We start from the raw sequence: 26,913 nt of genomic DNA on the forward strand, positions 1-26,913 counted from the left end.
GATAATTTCTTTGGAAAATTATATATATATATATATATATATAATTTTTTTTTTAAATATTGTTTTATTCATGGTCTTAATGAATTACTTTATAATTGTTTTGGATAATTATATATATATATATATTTATTTATTTTTTGTTAAAAAATATTTATAATTTTAATAGAACCGTTATATGTTTTTTTTTAATAATATAGGATAATTTTATAAATTAATTATTGAAATGAGTATTTTTTTAAATTATTAAAATAGATAAGTCGTGATAATGTTTAAATAATATTGAACTTGTGTCAGACAACTTATTCTAATTATATTAAAGTTGTTGACACTAAATCCTAAACACAACTTCAATTCAAATATATTTATATTTCAAATATATTAAACTATTGTCACTTTCATCTGACTTCTTAATATTATAATTATGACAAATTAACACAATTTATTTATTTTGATAATTTTTTAAATTTTTATTATTTTGATAATTAATCTATAAAATCATCATATTTTGTATATGAAAAATTAAGTTATATATGTTTTAAATTTGTCTTAATGTTTTTACATACAAGTGAGACCACAAATCACATACTTCACATGGAATAAATAACTGAAAGAGAAAAAAATAGAAAGAGTTGTTTCTTTGCATAAGTTTATAGTAATAACTGATTGATTTCTTAATCAGATACTAACCAATTGTTTCAACTCGGATCAAGCCAGTTTTGTATGAAATTGGAGAGATTGAAAAATAAGATATTTATAGAAATAAATAGATATTATGAGTATTTATAGAAATAATTTTAAGCATCTTTTCTCACCACATAAGTTAGAGGATTTCGATTTGCCTAGCAAAATTCATTAGAATGTTATATGTGATATTTCTATATACATCAACACATCAACGTAAGTGCAAATCTTATTCTGATTTAACACTAAACCTACGTGTTAGATATACTTGCAAATTTGTTTGTTAATTGTCATTTTGATATTAATTATACGTGTACAATTTTACTTAAATATTGGTCAAGAAAAATACTTGAAAAAATCTTACCTGAATACATAATTGACACAACACCAACTTTTTATGTCAATTTTATTATTAAATCGAAAATCTAAATACACGTTGAGCTTCATATTCATGTTTCCAACTTGAAAACCAAAATGATTCAAAGTAATTTCAACTTAAATATAAATGTCCGAATATCTGATGTATCCATCAAATCTTTTTAGTGTTGATTTCAGTAGTTCTGTAACATTGGTTTGTCTTATTATATAATACTTTTCTTTTTTCAAGAAAAATAATTTATTCATCTTAATGATCTTATCATATTCTATTTTTTGAGTTAAATTTAAATTATATTTTTAATATAAAATTAGTTTATCTACATATTTTTATGGTTAAAGAGTAATGAAAAGTAAAAAAAAGTGAAATGTAATAAAAACGATAACATTTCATAAAAATCGATTAAGAAAAGGTTGCTTTGCTTTTCTTACGTTTTGTTATATATATAATTTCATATTTATTAGATCAATGAAAAATTCAATGATAAAAATGTAATGTTTTAAAATTTAAAAATAAAATGTGAATGAAGACATAATTCGAATGTGTGATGAATAGCGTACCGAAAATCTGTGGCTCTGAATGTGGTCAGAGTAATGCACAGGAAAAGAATTTGAAAGACATTTCAGCCATGAAATACAAAGCAAGGAAGCTAAAACATTGGACCACACACTGGGTCTTTAGATGGGATAATGATTTTATTTTTTTAAATTCATACAAAATTAATTTTTCCCTTTTTGATGGTTATTATTATAAAATATAATGCAGTAAAAGAAAATAAAATTCTGGCTTAAAAATAGAGGGTGAGAGAGATGAAGGTGTTGCACTAAAGACAAAGAAGTTGATCCCAAGTTGATCACGTTCAGGATTACAAGGCCACTGTCCATACATTTTGACATGTGTAGGCTATGGGATTCATGACAATCACAACTTCTTTTTCTATATCTTTGGTCAGCTTCTAAAATTAGTTACAACCTCAAAAAACAAACAACCTTACTCATTTTGCTAACCAAACTTCATTCACAAAGGTTTTTCATTTTCTTCCTTCGCTACTTCTCAAGCTGCACCCTAAGCAGTGGAAGGAAGTTTCCCTGCTCTTGAGATGTCTGGTGTTCTTGTTTGGGTGAATTGTGGACCCAAAGAGAACATCAACTCCTTGGTGAGCCTTGCAGGCAGGAGTAGCAGTGGTGAAAGGAACCAAAGGAGGTTCTCAGGACTCGGTTTTTCTAGTGGGGTTTCTGCTTTTTCTGGTGCAGTGGCAGCTGAAACTGCAAGATCCTCGGAGGAGAGGGTCTATGAAGTGGTGCTGAAGCAGGCAGCTCTTGTAAAAGAGAACAGAAGGGGTACAAACATTGCTCTAGATATGGACAAAGAGGTTGGAACTGATTTCGCCAATGGGGATCTGTTGAATGTAGCTTATGATCGGTGTGGTGAAGTCTGTGCTGAGTATGCCAAGACATTTTACTTAGGTGCTTGTTACTCTTTTAGCCTTCTTTCATCCCTTTTCTCTTCTTCAAATGAATTTTGGTTCTCGTTTTGTACGAAATTGTTGCATTACAAACTTTTAATGATAGTTGTTGATCAATGGATTTTAGAATTTTATTTGCTGCTGGTATATTTTATTGTTTAATTGACTTGTCTTCAAAACTGTAATTTTCTAGGCACACAATTGATGACTTCAGAGCGACGAAAAGCCATTTGGGCAATTTATGGTATCTGTCATAAGATTACATTACTTACTGCTACTTTCAGCTTCTTCAGTGAGATTTGTTTTGGATTGAGAATTCATTGTGCATTGCAGTGTGGTGCAGAAGAACTGATGAGCTAGTGGATGGGCCAAACTCTTCACACATCACCCCTGGGGCCTTGGACAGGTGGGAGCAACGATTAACTGATGTTTTTGAAGGTCGACCCTATGATATGTATGATGCTGCCCTCTCACATACTGTCTCAAAGTACCCAGTTGATATTCAGGTACTTTACATGCCGAATCAAAGATTGAGCTTTACATAATTGTTGGACTAAACTTACATAAAGTTTTTTAGCTACTTTTTGTGTTATTCTTCAGTCAAAGTTAGAGTTTTAGTTTGGTAATTTATAATGCAGACCTTTATTACTTAAGAGTACCCTGATGAAATTTCAATTCTGCATGGAACCCTTACTTAAACTCGAATGCAATTACATCTTAGTTTTATCCTTTAACATGTTCGGATTAGATACTAGAACGAAATTGGTCATCTTATATGAAATAGAGGAGTAATTGATTCTGACAAAACAAAATTGTGAAACTAATGTGCTAGAACTGATGATCCTAATGACATTGAACTGTGTCTTTGAAACAGCCCTTCAAGGACATGGTCGAAGGAATGAGGATGGACCTTAGGAAGTCAAGATACGATAACTTTGATGAGCTGTACCTTTACTGCTACTATGTTGCTGGGACAGTAGGCCTTATGAGTGTGCCAGTAATGGGGATAGCACCAGAGACAAAGGCTTCAACAGAGAGCATTTATAATGCTGCATTGGCTCTAGGCATCGCAAATCAACTTACCAACATACTCAGAGATGTCGGAGAAGAGTAGGTGTTTTTGAGACTTCCATGCCATGCAATTAAACAAAAAACAAAAAAGAAATTAAATTTAACATCTTGTCACTAAAGGGTATCTAACCATAACTTACCAAGATATGAAAAAAAATAGCAACATAACTAAAAAGCAAAATAAAACTAGGCCTATGCCACAGAACATTTAAATAATATATGCACCAATAGTGTAGAATTTTTCTGCATGATCTTGTCACAAATCTCATGTATAATAAGTTGACAATGTAAAAACTTTTACACTATGTATGCTAAACTCTAGTTTTAATTGTCCTTACCATTCAAATCATGTTGTCTAACTTGGTCCTGTTGTTGGTCATTGCAGTGCTAGAAGAGGAAGAGTATATCTTCCACAGGATGAATTGGCACAAGCTGGGCTTTCAGATGATGACATTTTCAGAGGTAAAGTTACAGAGAAATGGAGGAAATTCATGAAGGGACAGATAAAGAGGGCAAGGATGTTTTTTGATGAGGCAGAGAGAGGAGTTGCAGAACTAAACTCAGCTAGCAGGTGGCCAGTGTGGGCATCACTGCTGTTGTATAGGCAAATATTAGATTCTATTGAAGCCAATGATTATAATAACTTCACAAAAAGGGCATATGTAGGAAAAGCCAAGAAGCTCTTGTCACTGCCTGTTGCCTATGGTCTTTCATTTCTAGGCCCTCAGAAGAACTTCACCAAAATGGTTAAGAGATAATTAAAAACTGTCACAATTTGTGATACCTAGTTAGAATTCTATACATCTCAAGTTACCTACATGTATTCAAGAACAGTGGCAATCCATTCATTTAATCCATTCCTAATACATCATAAATATCAGAGATCATTCTTCAAAGTTTTCAATACAGTTATATATATACACATGTAATGTATGTATTCATCTTGAAAACTCACCAAAGTAATTTTGGGAATGAAGGAAGACATCATGCTCCTCTTCTTATAGTCTCTCTCTTCCTTCCCTCTCCACACACATAAATCACTTTATTTTAATATCAGTTTATATAATTTTTCTTTATATAATATGATCAAAATTATATATACAAATACATTGATGAAGAGACTAAAGTATAGTTTTTGAATAGAAATTACAGCTACTTTTCTCAGGAGATAATTTTGCATTATTATTTGCAATAAAACTTCTGACAGAAGATAATTTTAAAAAAAAATTAGTCAACACCCTTTTTTTCACTCTGAAAAGGGAACTTTATAATGTAAATTTTACATTGCATGAGATGTTTGATGAAATTTTTGAAGTGCTGGATCCCACATAATAGGTGTTTCTTCATGCACTCAACAAAGTTCTTCCCGCACCCCATTAAATGGGTAAAAAGTCAAAATGTTTCATTTAATCCGATTTTATTATGGAAAGCTCTTTCCAGAATGCATTCTAAGAAAATTATTTTGGAAAACACCTATTATATATGTTCCAAAAATCTTATTCTCAAAAATACTTTCCGAAATTTTCAAAAAAAGGTTTACTGGAACATACTTATAAATTTTGGAAAGGAGTATCCAGAAAGATTTTAGAAAGATTAATCCGGAAGTTATTTAAAAAAAAAGAGTAACATTGTATTTTCGGATATTGATGGGTGTAGGAAGAAACACCCTTCTATTATAGGACACACTTTTATTGGGCTTTCTACCAATTAGGCCCTGTTGGGCTTTCTACCAATTAGGCCCTGTTGGGCTTTCAGCCAACAACTTAACAATGGTTTTTGTTTCCTGCACCTCCATGATTGCTAACTGCACCGCCAACATCAAAGTTTATCACAATATTATAGTTCGAACCACCATGAAGAACAGCTGCAAAGTGACAAGACTCTCAACCAAGGAGGAACCATTTCGAATAAAATAGCAAGGATAACACGGGTATTTTAAAAGTTATGGTAAGTGCAGATATAAATTATGGATGTGCAACAAGTAAAAATCCTTCATTATTCTTCTCATTAGCCTATTAGCAATATGAATAATAAAAAGACATTTATTTAAAATAAATAAATAAATTGAGCCTTTTATTTTGGAAAAAGTTTGGAATGCAATCATTTTTATATTCTAGATCATTCATTTTTTTTAAAGGAAACTGAGACCATAATATAATAAAAATGGAGAAAGTGTTTGACCTTTTGAAATTTAGATCCTTTGACCCAGATGATTAAAATAAGGGGATTTTTTTTTAAAAAAAAGCTTGAGACATTCACTGCGAGTTTTGCTGGAATCCATTAATATATAATTAGTTTAGGAAGAATGTCTCTAACAACAATCATAACATAATCTCTTCTCACGTGTTCTTGACAACAAGAAGAAAAAAATATATAATTTGACATGTAACATCATATTTCTCTGTCAAGTCAATGTAAAAAAAAAAACATTTTCTAAGAAAAATCCATTACCTTGTTTTTTATATGCTTTTAGTAAATAAAGTTGCAAGATTTTTTTCTCTCCATACTAAATATAAGACAAGTATGTTTAATTCATATTTATTAAAAAATATTAATTTAATTACTAGCATTAAATTTATTTGTAATTATATGTTTTTTTTTTCAAATTATATCTAAATATTTAATATGTGGCGAGAATAATAGCAGTAAAATTTTAGTTTATAAAATTAAACTCTTAAATTCTTCAATTTTCATGAGAAAGAGAAAATTCATAATATTTACAATTTCTGAATTGAAATAATTAAACATGTTTCGGTAAAAAAACAATTAAAAAATCTAATAGAAATAAAAAGTTTCAGGATAATAATCTTACAATTAAAAAAGATAATCAATAAAAATGAGATTAAACAGTTTTCTGTATAAGTTTTAAAATAATTACTGTACAAGTAAAATTTTCAAATTGCATGACAATCTCTAATTGGATATCAATGTAAGATTTTACAAGTACTTTTGATTTTTTGGAAAAGGTGAAATATACTACAAGCCAATAGTTGTTCCTTTTTTCTTCATCTGGTCCAACAACTATAAGAAATAAAATGAAGCTAGTAAAAATGTGCATGTTCATTGGCAAAACCCTCTAATTCAACAGAACATCTTATTTACTAAATATTCCACAGCTTCTTCTTATACTTGGAAGTTGCAACACTCTACTCTAGCAGAACATGGAGTTCATTTTTTCCTCACTCTGTGGTTAAGACTTTCCCTCCGAGTAGAAGATGATGAGGAGGACACTGAAGATGAAAAAGCTGTATGGTTATTTTCAGCCATATCTTTGTGAAATGCTTTCTGCACATCATCTTTAAGTTCCATGAACCGTGCTTTCTTCATTCTCTGCTCTTCTTCACTGCCCTTTTCTAGGAAGAACACATCTGGCATATCATCTTCCAGAAACTTATCAAGCACTTCAGAACAATGGGGAAAGAAGCGCCTACCATTCTCAACTGTACAAAATTGTGTGTTAGTTAGTTGCATTAAGTTCATTTTCATCTGGGTTACTTATGAAGTGCTACAATTGCACATTGAACTTCATCATAAGAACAAAAGAAAAATGAATTCTGCTTAACAACTTGTTTGTCACATTATGATATTGTCTGCTTGGATTATGAGATACAATATTCTGTTTCAGCATGTTCTTAAAAAAGTTCATGACCTTTGTTATCACAATTTGAGGGGTGAACATTGAAGAGATCTACACCAGTTGATGACAAACCAACACACAAGAAAAATGATATTACCTTCAACCCAACAACTTAAGATAATAAGATTGTGTATCTTTCTCACTTGTAGGTTTCTTAACTTTCCATTTCTACATAAACTAACTTGAAGTCCAGCACTTTCATGATTGATGTACTAATTAAAACTAGTCATGCTACAAGTGATGAACTGTTTTTATACTACATTCCTTCAGTTTAAGTTGTAACTTCTATTTATTTATTTTTGTTAGTATTACGTACTTGTGATAGTTTCAAAATTTTGGCAAGTTTCGACCAAGGCCATGCAAGCTTGAGTTGGTGTTAATAATAGAACAAGTGTTGTCCATATTCCACAATCATGCATAATCATTATAGGAAGCCATTTCAAAATTGTCTTAGGACATACCTGTTTTCATAAGGGCATGCAATCTTAACTGAAGTTTTCTGGTTCGAGCAGAGGGAGATTCATTTAGATCAACTTTTAGATTTCCATTTGCGCCCTCCAAAGCTGATGCGTTTGCGTGCAGTGATGACGAATCTGCCTCAGCATTCTCAATGGCTACCTTAGCCTCAGCAGGATACAACAACCGAGCAAATGTAACTGCAACATATGGAGCTTGTTAATTTCATGTTCTCATGCTTCCGAATTGAAAAGCATCGTGCAAATATTATTTTGCTGTGATTCTAATGCATGCATAGACCTAAAGTAAAAGTAAAATGTCAAATTATTAATGAAAATGTTCAGTGACAACTTAGGAACATGTTACTTCTCACCATTTTACAACTGTGACACTATTTTCAATAATTTTATTGATTTTTAATTGTAATTTGATGTATGATTGTGAACGTATCATTACTTAAAAACTTGTTGGCATAGCCATGTATTAGTAATCAAGTAGTTACTGTGATTAATGTAATTAGAAGGAATATTTTATTTGATTATGCACAGATCTTTATTCAAGGTCTTCATTTCCTTGTTTCTCCATAACTCCCTATTTGAGGTACTCTCATTAGAATCTATAACTCCCTATTTGTATACCAATATATGTATTTTTATGAACAGCAGAAAACAAATTCTGATTTTTATCCTTTCAAACTTCCAACTCACAGACCCAATATTGATGGAAACAAAGTGACCAAGAAAAGTGAAAGCCATACCTCTATTTTCAAGGTAATCCAGTCTTATGTGCAAATCATCAGCTGTTAACTGGGATGAAACAGACATACTCACAGTCATAGAACTTCTTCTCATCTCCCTCTCCAGGACATCAACACAGAGCCTGTCCTTGTTAGATTCCTTACACTTCACTGTTTTCTCATGATAATCCTTGCGTCTTGTCAACCTCTGACAAATTGAAAGAGCCGTTTGACCATCTGGAGTGGTATCTGTTGCACATGCCCCTTTATTCAGCAGTGCTACCAAAATGGATGGATCCTTTCGCCTTGCAGCCACATGAAGAACCGTGTATCCTCGAGAATTTCTACGAAGAATATCAGCCATACCTAGACCAAGAAGTTCTTGAATAACCTTAGAATCACTATAGGCACAGGCATAGTGCAGGGCATATGCATCATCTAGGGTGACCCTTGACTCATTTAGAAGAAGCTTCAGTAGCTCAACATCATCAGAGTCCAATGCTTTATGGATTCTCATGATACTCTTTTCACTCAAAGGCTCCACTTCCATTGCATCAGCTGCGGATTCTGGCTGAAATGAGAGACGGCACGATTTGATTTCAGTCACAACTTCATGAGGGAGCTCTTTTTCCAAAGATATGCTGTCAAAGTCAGAGCTTGCTACTTTGTGAATGCACCGAGAGAGAAGCTGCTCTAGTTGGCAGTTGAAAGCAGCCATAAGAATAGGAATCACATCTTCCACAAGAGCCTTATCAACAAAGTTTAGCAGTTGCCGCTGCATCAATGAAGAGACATTTACATTATATTTGTTAAGCAGAAGCCGAAGCTGACTTTTTCTTGTCAGTAAAAGAGAAATATACAACTAATAAAAAGTGTATAATATTTTAATAATTTGACACCATGAAACAGGAAAAACATTCATTTGACAATTTATTATAATAATACATATGATTAAAAAATAAAATTAAAATATTAAAATATTAATTTATTGAGTTGTTAAGTGGTTGATATAGGATCACTAAATATCTTCTTTAAGAAATGTGTGAGAACATAAAAGCTACAGCAGAAAAATAGGATAAAATGGAACTTGGAAGACATGTTATCATTGATACATTACTAAAATCAGAAAACCTTAGTGGACAAAAGTACTCAGAGGAGTCAAAAGTATGCATGTGGGCTAGGTGTAAATCTATTTCAAAATTTGTTCGCTGGGAAAATAGATAAAGTGTTGAACACATTCCTACAGATAAGAGTGTAAATTTGGAAACAATTTCCAAAACCTGCAAAAGCTATAATGTTTATCTGCTGTTTGTCTGATGAAATAGGTGAACTTTGGAGTACTTTATCTGGTTTTGAGTTTTTCAGCCCAGAATGATTAGTTGAATTGCTCCAAATATGTCACGTTTTTCATCTCATTTGTGGAAAAATTAGCAATGAAAAGGAAAAAGAACTAGAAATGAGGAAATACACAACCTAAAACACAATATACCTGAAAAAGTAAAACCAGCTCTTTCATCAGAAACGCGGCAGAAGCATACATCAGCTCCAACGCATAATCGATAGCAGGGCGACATGCATCATGGATACATGTTTCACCAACACATGTTGTCACTTCTGTTGGTGAATCTTTTAGCCTTCCAGTGTACAAATAGTACAAGAAAACTTGGAAAGCTTCATATCCAACTGCGCCATAAGGCACCAATTCTGACATGAGATACCTTGGTTTTCCTTCCTTCCCTGATCCATCCGTTCCTTTCTTAAAAAGTTCATGAAAAAAAGGACTACGCGAGGCCAATATACAGCGATGAACACCCACAGATATGTCTTCAACGACAATCTCAGCATCACTATAGTCATACTCAGCATCAATCAGTAACTTCTCAAGGCTTCCACTGAGCTTATTCAGAGTCAAAATTTCAATATTTGCCCCATGCTCATTGCTGGTAAAGGAAGACACGTTGTGATTACTAGAACCATGTGAAAGTTGAGATGATACAAAAGTCAAGGATGATGATGAATCATTTGAGTTGTCCATGACCCCAAATACCGTAGGTTCCAATTGAGTCAAACAACTGGTTTACTTAATTTAGAACCAAAAGAAGAAACCAAACCCCTTCAAGTACCCATCTCAATTGAAAAGCTAGCCAACATATTATATAGCTAAACAGACCAATCCCAAATAAGCAAAACTCCACAAAGGCACTGTTTCCCCAACCACAGCACCAAAGTCACTTGCAAGTCAAGCAACAAAACTGAGATTCCCAGAGAGCCTAAAGTGAGTTGATTTCTTCATCTGGGGACGACCCATCAAATAGATTGAGGCATGAGGACGAAAAAGTTTGTAATTTTAGCAGTTAACTTGTACGGAAAGAGCTATGAAGAGGCAAAGAAGAATAAATATTACAGAGGGTGACCCTTAGAGTTAATAGTGAAGATGAACTGAACAGCAGCTTGAGAGAATGAACCAGAATCAAAACCTTGTACAAGAGACTCTTGGAAGAGGATTCAAAACGCTGCAAAGAAACAAAAAAGTAAAGAACATGCCTAGTTTGACATGAAGAATACTGAAGGGTTTCAAAGTCCCTTGAACCTAAGAAGGGAAGACTTGGAAGGGAAAGAAAAAGTGAAGCAATGAACCAAAGGTTGACCAAGAAATGGAAAGAGAAGATAGGGAAAACAACAGAGAGATGCTCGGTAACCGAGAATCCCTGTTTTCCTATAAAGAGAAAGAAAACAGGAACTACCACGTTGTTAGATTTTTCTGTCTTTCAATTTTTCTTTTTCTTATTCTCTCTCCTCTTTTTTAACCCTGTAAATAAACACGTTTTATCAGCATAATTTTTAAATTATTATTTTATTATAATATAATATTTTATTTTTAAAAAAGTTATAGGAAGATTATTTTCTAAGCACACAGTGAATGACTTTGCCCTCTTGTTCCTTCTAAAAACGACAAAATTTAGATTTCATAACTATTTTAGTTCATATTTTCTATAAGTTTTGAAGTTTTATTTTAATAATTTATAGTGACATTTAGAAATATTTTATTAGACATATTATAGCTCTAACTCTAACAAAAAATATATTTCCTTCTAATATTTGGATGTTCTTATTCAATTCTACTAATTTGATTTTGATGTCTGTCACTTTTTATAGGATATTAAATAAGATTATAATTGAAAAAAAAGACTAATTAGACTTAAATTTTTAAAAATGTTTTGGGATAAAAAGAAAATATTAAAATATCAATAATTAAGGATTGGGAAGAACATTAACAGCATTTTATCTTTCTTTTTGTCTCTTCTGTGAATGATGCTCTTTGTCTGTATTCGTGTTCGGAGTGTGAAATTGTAGAAACAAAAGAAAAAGGTTTTTTTTTAAGTAATATGGTATAATTTTAAGGGTTTAAAAAATTATTTATATGGATAAACCATGCATGATATAATTTTATCATGAAAAAGTGTGTAAGTATAACACAACTTTAATACGACTTTAATTAGTTTTAATTCAAATTTTTTTATTTCAAATAAAGTTGTGTAAGTTTTTTTCTCATTTAAATAAAAAATTATTTATATGGATAAACCATGCATGATATAATTTTATATGAAAAAAATGTGTAAGTAAACACAACTTTAAATTTGTCAAAATTTGAATGTAGAAGGGGAAATTATATGAATCAAATACGACTTTAATTAGTTTTAATTCAATTTTTTTTTATTATAAATAAAGTTGTGTAAGATTTTTTCTTATGGAACATATTAGATTTGCAAATTAAATTAAAATTTTGTATTAAATAAAAATTAACATTATGTTAATGTTTTATTAAAAATATATATATAAATTTAGTTATGACTTATAATCTGAAACAGCTACATTATATTTCACTTAAAAAATAAGAAAATATAATATCACATTTGTTATTAAATGGTATGATATATATTATCTAAGAGGCTGTTCATCTAACATTTTCTTTCTTTTATTTACATTTCATCTTACAAAATTAATCTAATTATAAATTTTGGTTGTCAAAAAATATAATAATATGGATTCAAATTAGATTTTCTTAGATATTATACCTTCATGATTATTTTCCTTCTGCATCTTGTATCTCTTTTATCTGCAATTGCTACAAGATGTACAAGTTTCAATTTTCTTTTCAAGTTTTATTTATTTTTTATTTAAATATGTTCTTATCTTACCTTCAAAATTGAATTTGTTTTTCAAATTTTGTATCGATGGTTATTTCTATCTACATGTTTTTTAGATTTTGCATTTTGATGATTATTTTATAACTTTTTGTTCAGTAATGGTTCTGTTTCTACTTTGCCATCACTGTTTCTCTACTACACACTTAAAAACTTGTTCCTTGTAGATTATTATTATTATTATTATTATTATTATTATTATTATTATTATTATTATTTATTTCTAGAGTATTTTTAGACACATTTTAATAATTATTAATATCTGTTTTTCATGATAAGTTTTGATATAATTAAAGAAGATTAATTTTAATTTTTTATATTGTAATCCTTTCTTTTCACTTTCGTGAGCATGATTTTTAACAGATTTTTAAAAGTTATATAATATGTTAATAAGAAATAGATTAATTAATTTTTTGTTATTGTAATAAATTCAACCATATTCATGTGGAAACAACATTAATGATTGATATATAAGTTAATTGGTGTATAAGTTTGACACTAAGAATCTATTAACGATTGATGTCATATGGTCATTTATTAATATTTATATTTTATTGGCATCATTTATATATTACATATACCAAAATAACATGTAGTAAACCGTTTAATATATCTATCTATTATAATAAATGAAGATGAATATTCCTTGTCTGATACTTTAACGTAGCGTACGTAATCGCACGTAATCGTAACGAAGAAAGAGAGGTTTTGATGAATCTTAATTGTAGAGAAAAATAAATATAAAAGAAACTTTTATTCACTTGTATATTATTAGAGAGTAAAATACATGGTGTATATATAAGAAAAAGATTAAGACTTAGCTGAAACAGAAAAAGAAAAGTTGGGTCAAACAAACAAAGCCCAATAATTTAAAATAGAAAATTAAATATATTAACACCCCTCAAGCTGGGGAGTAGATATTTGTCAGGCCCAGCTTGGATTTGAGAGTAGAGAATTGTGCGGAAGCAAGGGGCTTGGTGAATATGTCAGCAACTTGCATTGCAGAAGTAATGGGTAGTAGTTTGAGGAGACCAGAGTTAAGTTTTTCACGAACTAGGTGGCAATCAATTTCGATATGCTTGGTTCGTTCATGAAAAACTTGATTGGAAGCTATTTGAAGGGCAGATTTGTTGTCGCAGTACAGGGTTGCAGGCTGGGAGAGAGGAAGATGTAAATCTTGAAGGAGGTAAGACAACCATTGTAACTCACATGTGGTGGTGGCAAGGGCTCTATACTCGGCTTCAGAGGAGCTGCGGGAGATAGTTGACTACTTCTTTGATTTCCATGATATTAGGGAGTCTCCTAAGTAGATGGGATATCCAGTGACAGATTTGCGTGTGGTAGGACATGTTGCCCAGTCAGAGTCACTAAAACCACAAAGGTGAAGTGAACTAGTGTGAGAAAAATATAGTCCTTCACCAGGGGTGCCCTTGAGGTAACGCAAAAGACGTGAGACAACTTGCTAATGATGAGTTGTGGGTGCAGATATGAATTGGCTTAAATTGTGGACAGCGAAGGCGATGTTTGGTCGCGTGTTGGTTAAGTAAATTAGACGTCCAAGGAGTCTTCTGTATTGAGAAGTGGCATCAACATCGAGAGGTGAGCCTTGGTCGGGAGAGAGACGGGAGGTGTGAGTCATAGGAGTGGCCACAGGTGCAGAGTCAAGCATGCCAGTTTCTTGAAGGAGATCAAGAGTATACTTGCGTTGACTTAAATGAAGACCAGTACTGTTGCGAGCAATTTCCAGTCCCAAAAAGTAAGTGAGATTACCTAAATTTTTTATCTTGAAGTGATGGTGAAGGGATGCAGTAATTGTATTGATTTCCTCCGTGTCATCACCAGTTAAGAGCAAGTCATCAACATAAACAAGAATAACAGTGAGTTTATCATTATTATATTTAAGAAAAAGAGAGTGATCAGCAACAGAAATAGAGTAATTATTTGATAAAAGAAAAGTAGAAAGTTTGGCGCACCATTGGCGACCAGCTTGACGAAGGCCATACAAAGACCGTTGAAGCTTGCAAACATGCTGGGGAGAAGGAAGAGAGAGGCCAGGTGGGGGGGTCATGTATATCTCTTCATGGAGATCACCATGAAGAAATGCATTATTGACATCAAGTTGTTTTAAAATCCAATTTTTGGTAGTGGCAATAGCAAGCAGAAGGCGGAGGGTAGTGAGTTTAGCAACAAGTGCAAAAGTGTCTAAGAAATCAAGTCCTTCAAGTTGGGTAAACCCTTTGACAACAACTCTAGCTTTGTGGCGCTCAACAGTGCCATCAGAATGGTATTTGATTTTATATACCCATTTACAACCAATAGTTTTCTTTCCTGGAGGGAGAGGGGTAAGTTGCCAAGTATTGTTAGCAGCAAGAGCTTGAAGCTCATCTTGCATGGCAGATTGCCAAGAAGCATGTTTGGAGGCTTCGTTATATGTCCGAGGTTCAGGATGACAATTGATAGAGGAAATAACATTTCTAAAATTGGAAGATAAGGAATTGTAAGACAAGTAATTATGAATAGGATATCTACTACTTACAGTGTTGGTTGCAGTGTGGAAATCTGCAAGATAGGCAGGTTGTCGGTGAGGACGAGCTGATCTTCTTGGAAATTGGGGTGAGATGCTTCCTGGAGATGCAGGCGGTGATAATTCTGATGGAGGTGCAATGTTGGATGCAGGAGCAGAGGCACTATTTGTTGGAAGATCATAGGATAATGAGGCTGGTGGAGGAACAGTATTGGGTGCAGGAGTAGAGGCACATGGCTCGACAGGAGGTGCAGTATCAGAAAAAAAATCAAAAGCAGAATTATATGCATTAGAAATAGGGAGAGATAAAGTGTTAGGGTCCTTAGGCAAGCCACTGTCCAATTTATATGGAAAGTGGTTTTCATGAAAGATTACATGTCTTGATATCTCTATGCTATGAAACTTTAAATTTAAGATAATATAACCTTTTGTATTTTGCGGGAAGCCAAGAAAAATACCTTTGATAGATCTATCATCTAATTTTTTCCTATGTGCAGTAATGGTACTAGCCTAACAAAGACAACCAAACACTTTTAGAAAGGAAATGTCATATGGTTTTCCAAACAACTTTTCATGAGGAGTGATGTTATCAAGTAATGGAGTAGGAATAGCATTTATTAAGAAAACAACATGATTTACAGCAAATTCCCAAAAAATAGGAGGAAGATTTTCTTGAAAAAGTAAAGCCCGGGTTACATTTAGTATGTGTTGATGTTTACGTTCTACAATGCCATTTTGTTGTGGTGTTTCAACACAAGATTTTTGATGTATAATTCCCTTTGAAGCATAAAAATTTGACATAGCAAACTCAACACCATTGTCAGTACGAATCGTTTTGATATTAGTTTTGAAATGATTTTGAACGAAAACAGTGAAGTTAATGATGTGCTGACGCACTTCAGAATTGTTATGCAACAGAATAACCCAAGTATAACGCGAGTAATCATCAACAATAGTCAAGAAATAACGAAAACCTTGCATAGAAATTATGGAACATGGTCCCCAAATATCAAAGTGTACAAGATCAAAAATAGCAGAGGTAACAGTATTACTTAAAGTGAAAGGAAGTTTTATCTGTTTTGCACGACTACAAGTGTCACATACATGATGAGTATCAACAGTAATAAAAGAGTATTGTTTGCTTAAGACATGTAATCTTTCATGTGAAGGGTGTCCTAGTCTATAATGCCATAGTGTTTTGTCTGTGATATTACAATTAATAAAAGGAGCAAAACAATGCGGTTTAGATTGACTAGAAGCAGGCAAGGTAGTGACAAGATACAAGCCAGCAGTGGCTTTAACTGTACCAATCCTCTCTTGAGTGAGATTGTCTTGTATAATGCAGTGGGTTGAAGTGAAAGTTAAAGTGCATTTAAGTTGGTGTGTGAGTTTAGAAACAAGTATTAAGTTTAATTGAAAATGAGGCACGTATAACACATCAGACAAATAAAACTGATCAGAAAAACGTACTAAACTAGAATATGTGGCATAAACAGTTTGGTCATTTGGAAGACTAATTAAGACAGGTTTAATTTTAGTATAAGTAGTAAAAACGTTCAAATTGTGACAAACATGATCAGTGGCACCAGAATCAATAATCCAAGATTCTTTTATAGAAGATAGTGAAGAGAGAAACTTACCTGTTGAAGAATGTTGCTCAGTATTGGGGATTTCATCCGTAGAGATGTTGCCGACTTGATTAATTTGAGTGTGAGAGGCAGGATCCTCAAGGTTTTGCTGACGCAAAATGTTGGTAAGGAATTGGCACTGTTGTGATGTAAGTTGAATCCCCTCTACATCCTATTCTTTAGGAAAAAGCTCAGAAAAAGTGTCAGTAGTAATCATATTATTGGCTTGGGATGTCCAATTGGTGAATTTGTAGCCAGGAGGGAACCCATGCTTTTAATGACGATTACAAAAAGTGCAGACTTTTCTAGTAAAAGAAAACTTTGAAGACTAGGGTTTTCATTAAACATTGCCTAAAAGATTTTTAAAACCAATCAAGATTTTGAAAGAGAACAGAAAAAAAAAAAAAACAACCAAGAACAGCAAAGAGGGAAATAAAAATCAGAGAGAAGCGCAGCAGAACTCTTCATTCGAAGAGCTCTGATACCAGTAAATGAAGATGAATATTCCTTGTCTGATGTGATGCTTTAACGTAGCGTACGTAATCGTAGTGAAGAAAGAGAGGTTTTGATGAATCTAATTGTAGAGAAAAATAAATATAAAAGAAACTTTATTCACTTGTATATTAGAGAGTAAAATATATGGTGTATATATAAGAAAAAGATTAAGATCTAGCAGAAACATAAAAAGAAAAGTTGGACCAAACAAACAAAGCCCAATAATTTAAAATAGAAAATTAAATATATTAACAATCTCATGCTTTTGTTTAGTGATAAAAATTAATAACTTTCAAATTTTATTCACACAAAATTTATTTTTAATCTTCCATGACTTTAATGAAAAATTATTTATCGTTGCAATAAAATATAAGTTATACATATTTACTCTCTATATAACATTTAAAAACTATATTGAATAAATAAAATTCACTTAAAAAATATTGTTATTGAGAGAAGGGTTTAAAAATAACGCTGATATAACATTTACTTGAAAACAAGAAATAAATACTAACTATTTTATTTTTAAACTATCTAAACTATTGGTTCAAACAACTTTAATTTAATTGTTTATACGATTATGTAATTCAAAAATTTTAGATAGAAAAATAGTCCTAGAGTCAAGTGAAAAATAAAAAATAACATAAAAAAAAAAATTAATACTCTTTAACTGTTACTTAATCGCTTCCCTAATAAATATATAAATACTTACCTTGAAAACATTTTTTAATAATTATTAAAATGTACCTACGATTCAAAGGGTAAAAACCGAAATATAATTACAAAGAAGATTGAAAAAAAAAACATTACCTTCACCCATTATCTTATTCGGTACTGACGTGAGAGGAAAAAAGGATGTGAGGCATGGCCTCCAAATAAGAGGATAAACCTGACCAAAATCTTTAAATTACTTTACTCTTATAGTTTTTTATTAGAAACATTTAATTTTTTATAATATATATTTTTTCCTTTTCTATTTTTCATAATCAAATAAGAAAACTTTATTTATCAAATAACATATAAAATAACACGCTCATAACTAAATAAATAAATATAGCCAAGTATATATATATATATATATATATATATATATAATGAAAAGAGGTTGAGTTAGACTTAAAGTTCACCTTGTAACAATTTTTTGAATATTCTCCTCTAGCGAGATTAGTCCAGCAGCACTTCGATTTCATCCTCCACCGCGAATCACCGTTGCGAATCGTCACCGTGACACGTCTTGCACCGCAACGTGACCTCCACCGCGACGTGACCTCCACCGCGACGCGACCTCCACCGCGACGCGACCTCCATTGCGACGTCGCAACCTCCACCGCGACGCGACCTCCACCGCCGTCACCGTTGCGAATCGTCACCGTGACACGTCTTGCACCGCAACGTGACCTCCACCGCGACGTGACCTCCACCGCGACGCGACCTCCACCGCCGTCTTCCTCAAGGAAAGAACGCTACGGTGAGGCGACAGCGAAGCAAGTACTGCGAAGACGCGACCTCCACTGCGACACGACCTCCACCGCGACGCGACCTCCACCGCCGTCTTCCTCAAGGAAAGAACGCTACGGTGAGGCGACAGCGAAGCAAGTACTGCGAGAAAGACGGCGACGAACCCAAATAGAAGCAGGTCCAGGTTACGTAAATTAACGAAACCGAAACCCTAAATTGAAGATTTGGGGGTTTTAGGGTTTCCTACTACAGGTCCGGACTTGTTAGCCTTTTAAAATGGCGGAGGGCTCTGCGGGTTTCCTCATTCCATGGACTTGTTTGATGGATCGAAAAGTATGTCCTGATAATAAAGTATATTCTATGTCCAGTCAAAGGAAGACTTTTGCTCAAGCTTTGGGAAATACATGTGACATTCCTTTATCCCAGCTACCTACCCCTTGTATTAAGGGTGACATGATTGTTGTCCGGATTGATGAGGCATATTACTTGGCTGGTCTTGAGGATTACAAAACCCATCTCCATGGTCGGGTTATTCTATCTAAGGGGGATAAACCTCTCACACACCTGGATTTAACTAAAAAGTTGCAGCCGGTGTGGAAAGCTCTTGGACCATGGAAAGCAATTCCTCTTGGAAAGGGTTTCTATGAGTTTGAGTTCGCTTCTATAGAAGACATGCGATGGGCCCTCGGGATGGGTTCCCTGAAGTTATCTCCTGGTTTATTGAGACTGTTTGCCTGGACAAAAGACTTTGTCCCAGCTACCATGAGGAGTACCAAAGCTCAAACTTGGGTTAGAATTTACCATTTGCCTTTGGAGTATTGGAAACCAAGGACAATATTTTTCATCGTCAGAGGCCTTGGTACTCTTTTGTCTTTGGATGAGCATACTATGAGAAAGAATAGGGGTATGTTTGCTAGAGTGCTGATGGATATTGATCTGTTGTCCCCTCTTCCTGATCACCTCTTGGTTGAACGTCCAGACTTTGCTTTTGTAGCTGGCGTGGAATATGAATGGCTCCCTCCATTTTGCTCTCATTGTAAGATGATTGGGCACGAGCTTGCTCAGTGCCGGGTGATCCATGACCAAGGTCGTGTTCCTGGGCCTCAACATAAACCTTCTCAGAAGACACCTTCTGATGAATAGGAACAAGGGAGGACCACGATTCCAACCCAACGTAAAGTATATCAGAAAAAAGATCTGCAGACGAAGCTCTTAGAAGGTCCCATGGATAATTTGAAAGTTGTTGCTACTAGTGGGGTTAATGTAGGGTCACCCTTGGGTCACCTTGCTGATAAAACAGATGGAGGGGAGGATGATTTTGCAGATATGCCTCCTCTTGAGGATGCTTCAGATCATGATAGGTCCTCACCCAAGCAGGAGTTGTCCACTCCCACTTTGGATTCACTTGTTGTTATTCAAGCTAAGGACTCAGAGTCACATTCAACGACTCTTATTGATGATCATCATGTGGAGGCCTCTGCTCCTGTGATTGTACCATCTCCGTTGCGTACTACCTCTCCTCGGAGGGCTAAATCACACGCAGATAATAATCCTAATGTGGAGGTCTCTGCTATTGTGATTGTACCATCTCAGTTGCCTCATACCTCCCCTCGGAAGGCTAAATATATTGGGGATGTTAAAGCAATATCGTTGGTCCTTCAAAAATCACTTTTCCTCTCTTGATGGTTTGGAAACTACAGATGTGGGAGGTGATTCTCATATTGGAGCGTCAAATATTCCGCCTACCATTGTTGGAATTAATTTTGATCATATTGAAAATCAGGTTGTTTCAAAATTTTGGGCTGACTCTAATGAGATGGAGGAGGACGACAATGATAATGAGGAAGAAACAATTCACACTAAAAGAAAACCATGGAGACCACCTAAGGGGACTAGTAAATCCAGGAAAACTCCTAAGGCAGTTCTCTCTACAACGTCGCAATGAAGGTCTCTTCATTTTTTTGGAATGTCAGAGGATTGGGAAACCACAAAACTGTGGAGATGTTGCTTAGTTTACTTAAACTACATAAACCTTTCCTGGTTTTTCTTGTTGAACCCATGATGCCGTACACTAATGCTTTCGACGTCCTTTTCAAATCTGTTAATATGCATTTGGTGGCTACGTCTCCTATTGTTAATAAAGTTGCTAAGCTTTGGTGTTTGTCGATTCCTAATCTTGTCCAAAATTTCTTGGTTAATGATCAATTTATCTCTGTAACTTGTCTCCTGCAGGATAAAAGTTTTAGCTTTGCAGGTGTTTATGGTGCTAACACATACTTGTCTAAACGATTTTTGTGAAGGGATCTTAGTTTCTTCACAAGGCCTTGGTGTATTCTGGGAGATTTTAATGTTGTGCTCTTGGCGGATGACTGTAAAGGGGGGGGGTGGCTCCTAATCAGGTTTCTTGTAATGAATTCCTGGACTGGATTAATACTAATGATCTTTCTTGTATGCCTTTTACTGGATCTTGTTATACTTGGTGTAACGGAAGGAGAGGGTTGCATAGAATTCACAGAAGACTGGATAGGGCTTTATGTAATGGAGTGTGTCTGGATGAATGGGATTCTTGTACTTATCAGGTTCTTGTTAAAAATTGTTCTGATCATTCCCCTATTTTTGCTAGTCTTGCTAGTAATTCTTTGCGGAAGGTTAGCAATTTTCGTTTCTTTTCTATGTGGCTTCAGGACACTTCGTGTATGAAGCTTATTCATGATTTTTGGGCTAATAAGGTTGTTGGTTGTCCTATGTTTATTTTGCAACATAAGTTAAAAAGGTTGAAACTTGAGCTCTGAGACTGGAATAAAAATTCTTTTGGTAATGTTCACAATGCAGTTCTTCTTAAGCAGGGTATCCTCCTTGGTATTCAAAAAAACTTAGAGACTGCTAGTTTGTCTGATAGTGATGGGCTTTGCTGTCAAGAAAAGATTGCTAAGGATGAGCTTGATCATGCTCTTCACTGTCAATATTTTTTTTGGAAAGAAAGGGCTAAGATGTTATGGTTCAAGGATGGAGATCGAAATACCGCTTTTTTCCATGCTGTGGTCAAAAGGAGAAATAATTCTAGTGGGATTCATCGTCTACGGATTGATAATGAGGTTACAGAGGATCCTAAAATCATTGAGGATCATATTTTGGACTTTTATAAAAATCTTTATGCTGAGTCTATTTCTAATGTTTTGGATGCTGATAATATGGAAGATTTTATTGGTACTTATATTCCCGCGATGGTTTACTCTTAGGAGAATATGATGTTGATTAAATGTCCTGATTTTTCTGAAATCAAGAATGTTGTTTTTAATCTTAACAGTAATAGTGCTCCGGGTCCTGATGGTTTTGGTGGTGTTTTTTATCATTCTTGCTGGGAAATTATTGGGACAGATGTTTGTAATGCTGTTCAACAATTTTTTAAACAAAATTGGGTTCTCCCTGGAATGAACAGTAATGTGGTATCTCTTATTCCTAAGATTCAGGGTGCTGATTCCATTAAAGATTACAGGCCAATTGTTGTTGCTAATTTCAAATTTAAAATTATTTCCAAGATACTGGCATATAGGCTTGCTCTTGTGGCTGCTAGAATCATTTCTCCTAATCAATATGGGTTTGTGCAGGGTAGACAGATTCAGAATTGCATTGGTATTGCTTCTGAAGCTATTAATATGCTTTCTAAAAAGGTTAGAGGAGGTAATATGGCTTACAAAGTTGATATTCATAAAGCTTTTGACACTTTGAGTTGGAAGTTCTTATTATTAGTTTTGAAACGCTTTGGTTTTCACCCCTCGTTTGTCAGTTGGATTAGTACAATTCTCCGTTCAGCTATGTTTTCTATCAGAATAAGTGGTAGTTTGGTGGGTTTTTTTCCTTGCAGTCGAGGTGTAAGACAAGGTGATCCATTTTCTCCTTTACTTTTTTGTCTTGCAGAGGAAGTTCTTAGTAGAGGTATCTCTAAGCTTGTGAATGATAAGAAGATTTTAAATATGGCTAGTCTGAAAGGTTATCTCACTCCCTCTCATATTTTGTATGCTGATAACATTTTTATTTTTTGTAGGGGGGATATTAAGTCTCTTCGAAATTTGAGTACTTTTCTTAAAACATATGGTGATTTTTCTGGTCAATATATTAATAACTTTAAAAGTAGTTTCTTCACCATGGATAATTCTCCAAGATTTGTCACCAAAATTCAAAATATTCTTTCTTATAGTCATGGTTGTTTGCCTTTCAATTATTTAGGAGTGCCTATCTTTGTTGGTGCTCCAAAGTGTCGATTTCTTCAACCTTTGACTGATAAAGTCAAATTGAAGCTAGCATCTTGGAAAGGTAAATCTCTTAGCATGATGGGTCGGATCTAGCTGGTCAATACAGTGATTACTGGATTTCTAGCTTATAGTTTTAATATGTATAAATGGCATGTTTCACTTATTAAGCAAGTTGAGCAGTGGTGCCGGAATTTTATTTGAACTGATGATATTATGAAAAAAGGTATCGCTACCGTTAATTGGGCGAAAATTTGTTCACCTCTTGAGGATGGAGGCTTGAATATTATTAATCTTCATCATGAAAATAATGCATATCTTCTTAAGCTTGCTTGGAACTTTGCTTATAGCAACAAACCTTGGTCTTTACTCTTGAAAGCCAGAGTTCTTAAATCAAAATACGAGTTTAGAATGGTTTATAGATCCTCCTCTCTTTGGCTTGGAATTAAACAATTTTATTCTATCATACTTGATTATACTTCTTGGACTGTTGGTACAGGTTCTTTTATTAATTTCTGGAATGATAAATGATGTTCTACTACTTCTTTAGCAAATATTGCAGGATTATCTGATGGGGCTAGCATTCCGGATACAGTCTCTCAATTTTGGTCAAGTTATGATTGGAATATTCCCTTATCTTTACAGCAGATGCCGCATTTTTTTAATCATATCATGGTTAGAGAGGAACAAGATATTCCTAATTGGATTCTAGATGAGTCTGGTCGTTTCACTCTTAAATCGGCTAGGACTTTTTTCTTGGAACCAGGAGTTCCATGTGGTTGAGGTAAGTTCATTTGGTCTTCATCTATTCCGCCTTCCAAAACTCTAGTACTCTGGAAAAATTTTCATGGGCGACTTCCTACAGATCTGCATATTCAGAATAAGGGTTTGCATATATGTTCTATGTGTACGCTTTGTGAAAAGCATGAAGAATCTATTCAACATCTATTTTTTGAATGCTCTAATGCATTACATATTTGGAGTTGGGTTCGACAGATTTTTCTTACTTCTCATTTCTCTAATAAGGATGATCTTCTTTCTTTTATTAAGAGTGATGGTAGTCCTTTGGTTAAATTGATTAAGTTTGCTGTGACAACCTTTTCTATATGGATGATATGGCGTATGAGGAATTATGCTAGATTTCAAGATAAGATTGAGGTTTCAAAGGCTATTTCGGTAATTAAAGATTTAACTTGTCTAGTGGGAAATTCGTCTAAAGCTTCAATGAAGAATGATTTGTTGGATTTCAACGTGATTAAGTTTTTTGGTATTAAGACTCGTAATGGGAAAGTTCTTCGTCCTTTTCCTGTTAGATGGGAATTTCCTTCACCAGGCTGGGTTAAAATTAACACTGATGGGGGGTTGCTAGGGGGTATCCTGGTCTTGCTACTTGTGGAGGTATTTTTCGTGGGAGTATGAGAGAATTTATTGGTGCTTTTTCAGGGTTTCTTGAAGTTCAGACTGCTTTGGTTGCTGAGTTTTTTGGAGTTTTACATGCTATGGAGGAAGCTCAAAAGATGGGACTTACTAATGTTTGGCTTGAATGTGATTCTGTCTTGGTTTGTGCTGCGTTTACTGCTAGGACTAATGTTCCGTGGATGCTTCGTAATCGATGGAATACTAGTCTTAATTTCTGTAGGACAATCAGGTTTAGGGTTACTCATATTTTTCGTGAGGGAAATGCATGTGCTAATAAGTTGGCTAATTTAGGGTTCATTCATAGAGAATCATTTCATTGGTATAATAGACTTCCATCTAGTCTGTTCTTAGAATTCTTTATGAATAGGTATAGTCTACCTATGTATCGTTTTTGTTAACATGTGGGTTTTTGGTCTAGTCCCCCCATATTTTTGTATTTTCTTTCATTTTCCTTTTTTTTAATAATACTTTTTTCATGTGATGGCAGATGATTGTTGTTACTTGAGGTGTCAGCCTAGCTGAGATGTCAAGTTGCATAGTGATGCCTAACATGAAAACTTTTATAACAAAAAAAAATGATATACAATGAAAATAGTAATTATGGACTATGTAACATATATGACCGTATATAAAGTCTCTTTAAACAATTTTAATATCTTATTATTTAGATTTGTATTAAATATCTAAATAAATTAGACACTATTTAAATAATCTAATATATCATCATATAGACGGTTTAACACACGATAATGTATAAAGGCATTATGCGATCTTTAAAAAAATCTAATATATCATCAGTTAGATCGTCTAACACATATCAAAGTATGTAAAGACATGAGATCATCTTTAAACAACCTCAATTATCATCATTTAGATTATCCATCACATATCACCGTGCATAAATGTATTGAACGGTTTTTAAACAACTACAATATATCATCATTTAGACTGTCTATCACATATCACCGTATATAAATGGATTGGGCAATCTTTAAACAACACCAATATATCATCAGTTGTTGTTTAAAACATATGACAATGTATTAAGGCATTAAACAATTTTTAAACAGTCCCAATATATCTTTAGTTAGAATGTCTAACACATCTCACAATATATAAAGACATTACACAATCTTTAAATAACCCCAATATACCATCACTTAGATTGTCTATCATATATCACCGTGTATAAATGGATTAGACAGTCTTTAAACAACTCCAATATAGCATCATTTAGACTGTCTATCACATATCAAATGTGTAAATGGAGACAATATTTAAACAACCCCAATATATAATTAGTTACAATGTTTATCACATATAACAATGTGAAAAAGGATTATATAGTCTTTAAACAACTGATGATTCTTTTACGACAAGTATATCGAATCAAAAGGAATAATTTGTCTCTAAGGACGGATATTGAACCCAAAAGGAATAATTATTTAAAATCCTAATAGTAATATTTACTAAGCATAATAATATGTACAATAATTTGATTTGATATTGACAATAGTTTGCATGAAAATTAAATAAAAGCAAAGTAAAATGTTGTTGATTCAAGTGAGAAAATTGGGATTGGGGTTCATCCTTCTTACTATTTTGTATTTTAAAAAACATAGTAATATTCTATCATTTGATTGATATTGATGCCCATATAAAATTCATTTATATCGATTTCTCGCATATAAAATTATTAAAAGAGTCTCTTAAATATCGATTTCTCACATATTTATAAAAGTTCTTTATCAGTACGGTTAGATGTTGATGACAATTAACATTTCAAATTTATTCATAACATTCAAATATGTTAAGCATTATCATTTAGGTTAGAAACTTTAAAGTACTTTTCAGTCAAATATAAGGATCCAAATCATGGTAAACAAGTTTTACGAATAAAATGATAATACCAATCATCAATCAAGAACATAATATTATATTTAAATATCATTTCAATACATAAGAGTTTGAACGGATTACTCTCAATCCCAAAGAGTAGAATTAGTCACTCATGTTGGCCATTACAAGCATTAAAAGCAAGAAAAGAATATCCAGGATGTTTTCTTTAACGATTGTCTCTTCTAGGTTTTCTATCACCTCCTATTCTTCTCATGAATCTCTAGGGTTGTGCCTCATGCCTCATATTCAACCTAGTTGAGCTTGGGTTAAATGACTTATCGTCTTGGCGTGATTGAGCTCACTTGGGAAAGTTGGATAAAAACAGGTCCAACGTTTTACTGAGCTCGCTTGGAAGAGATCCTTTAGCAGTTTCTAGCTTAGGCGAATGTGGACGAGTGTTTGGAGTGTCCCAGCTTTCCCTTTTTTTTATCTTGTATATTCTCTTTTTACCTTTTCATCTCCATTTTATCCTAAAATCCTAAAATTAACACAAATTTGGGAATAAATCATTTTTATTTATATTATAATAACAAAATATGTAAAAATGTTTAAATTCCTAAATTAGGGGTTATATTGTAGCTATTTTATCAATAAATATTCATAAGTGTCTGTA

General features: G+C 33.4%; 3 protein-coding genes across 3 annotated transcripts; 2 read left to right on the forward strand and 1 right to left on the reverse strand.

The window, feature by feature from the left end:
* Nucleotides 1–1,953: 1,953 nt before the first annotated feature.
* On the forward strand, nt 1,954–4,489 carry LOC137827173 (phytoene synthase 2, chloroplastic-like). The gene is made up of 5 exons (XM_068633397.1): nt 1,954–2,523; nt 2,716–2,766; nt 2,856–3,028; nt 3,397–3,632; nt 3,979–4,489. Exons 1-5 carry the CDS (start codon nt 2,157–2,159, stop codon nt 4,349–4,351), a joined length of 1,200 nt encoding a protein of 399 aa, XP_068489498.1. The 5' UTR covers nt 1,954–2,156; the 3' UTR covers nt 4,352–4,489.
* Nucleotides 4,490–6,484: 1,995 nt separating this feature from the next.
* LOC137824110 (BTB/POZ domain and ankyrin repeat-containing protein NPR1-like) lies at nt 6,485–11,208 on the reverse strand. Its single transcript, XM_068629567.1, has 4 exons — nt 9,912–11,208; nt 8,444–9,197; nt 7,692–7,886; nt 6,485–7,033 (listed from the first exon to the last, which is right to left on the reverse strand). Exons 1-4 carry the CDS (start codon nt 10,455–10,457, stop codon nt 6,762–6,764), a joined length of 1,767 nt encoding a protein of 588 aa, XP_068485668.1. The 5' UTR covers nt 10,458–11,208; the 3' UTR covers nt 6,485–6,761.
* Nucleotides 11,209–19,008: 7,800 nt separating this feature from the next.
* On the forward strand, nt 19,009–19,875 carry LOC137825355 (uncharacterized). Its single transcript, XM_068631027.1, has one exon. It carries the CDS (start codon nt 19,009–19,011, stop codon nt 19,873–19,875), a length of 867 nt encoding a protein of 288 aa, XP_068487128.1.
* Nucleotides 19,876–26,913: the final 7,038 nt, after the last annotated feature.

The sequence above is a fragment of the Phaseolus vulgaris genome, chromosome 8 (genome assembly GCF_000499845.2).
Source record: "Phaseolus vulgaris cultivar G19833 chromosome 8, P. vulgaris v2.0, whole genome shotgun sequence".
NCBI classification, from domain to species: Eukaryota; Viridiplantae; Streptophyta; class Magnoliopsida; order Fabales; family Fabaceae; genus Phaseolus; species Phaseolus vulgaris.

Bases quoted from the DNA above. Each gene is read 5' to 3' on its own strand.
- LOC137827173 (XM_068633397.1), top strand. From the start codon at position 2,157: ATGTCTGGTGTTCTTGTTTGGGTGAATTGTGGACCCAAAGAGAACATC. The intron at 2,524-2,715 runs GTGCTTGTTACT...GTAATTTTCTAG, and splicing joins TGCCAAGACATTTTACTTAG to GCACACAATTGATGACTTCA. The intron at 2,767-2,855 runs GTATCTGTCATA...TGTGCATTGCAG, and splicing joins AGCCATTTGGGCAATTTATG to TGTGGTGCAGAAGAACTGAT.
- LOC137824110 (XM_068629567.1), bottom strand. From the start codon at position 10,457: ATGGACAACTCAAATGATTCATCATCATCCTTGACTTTTGTATCATCT. The intron at 9,198-9,911 runs GTATATTGTGTT...TCATTGATGCAG, and splicing joins AGCTGGTTTTACTTTTTCAG to CGGCAACTGCTAAACTTTGT. The intron at 7,887-8,443 runs GTATGGCTTTCA...CATATGTTGCAG, and splicing joins GGATTACCTTGAAAATAGAG to TTACATTTGCTCGGTTGTTG.
- LOC137825355 (XM_068631027.1), top strand. From the start codon at position 19,009: ATGGCGGAGGGCTCTGCGGGTTTCCTCATTCCATGGACTTGTTTGATG.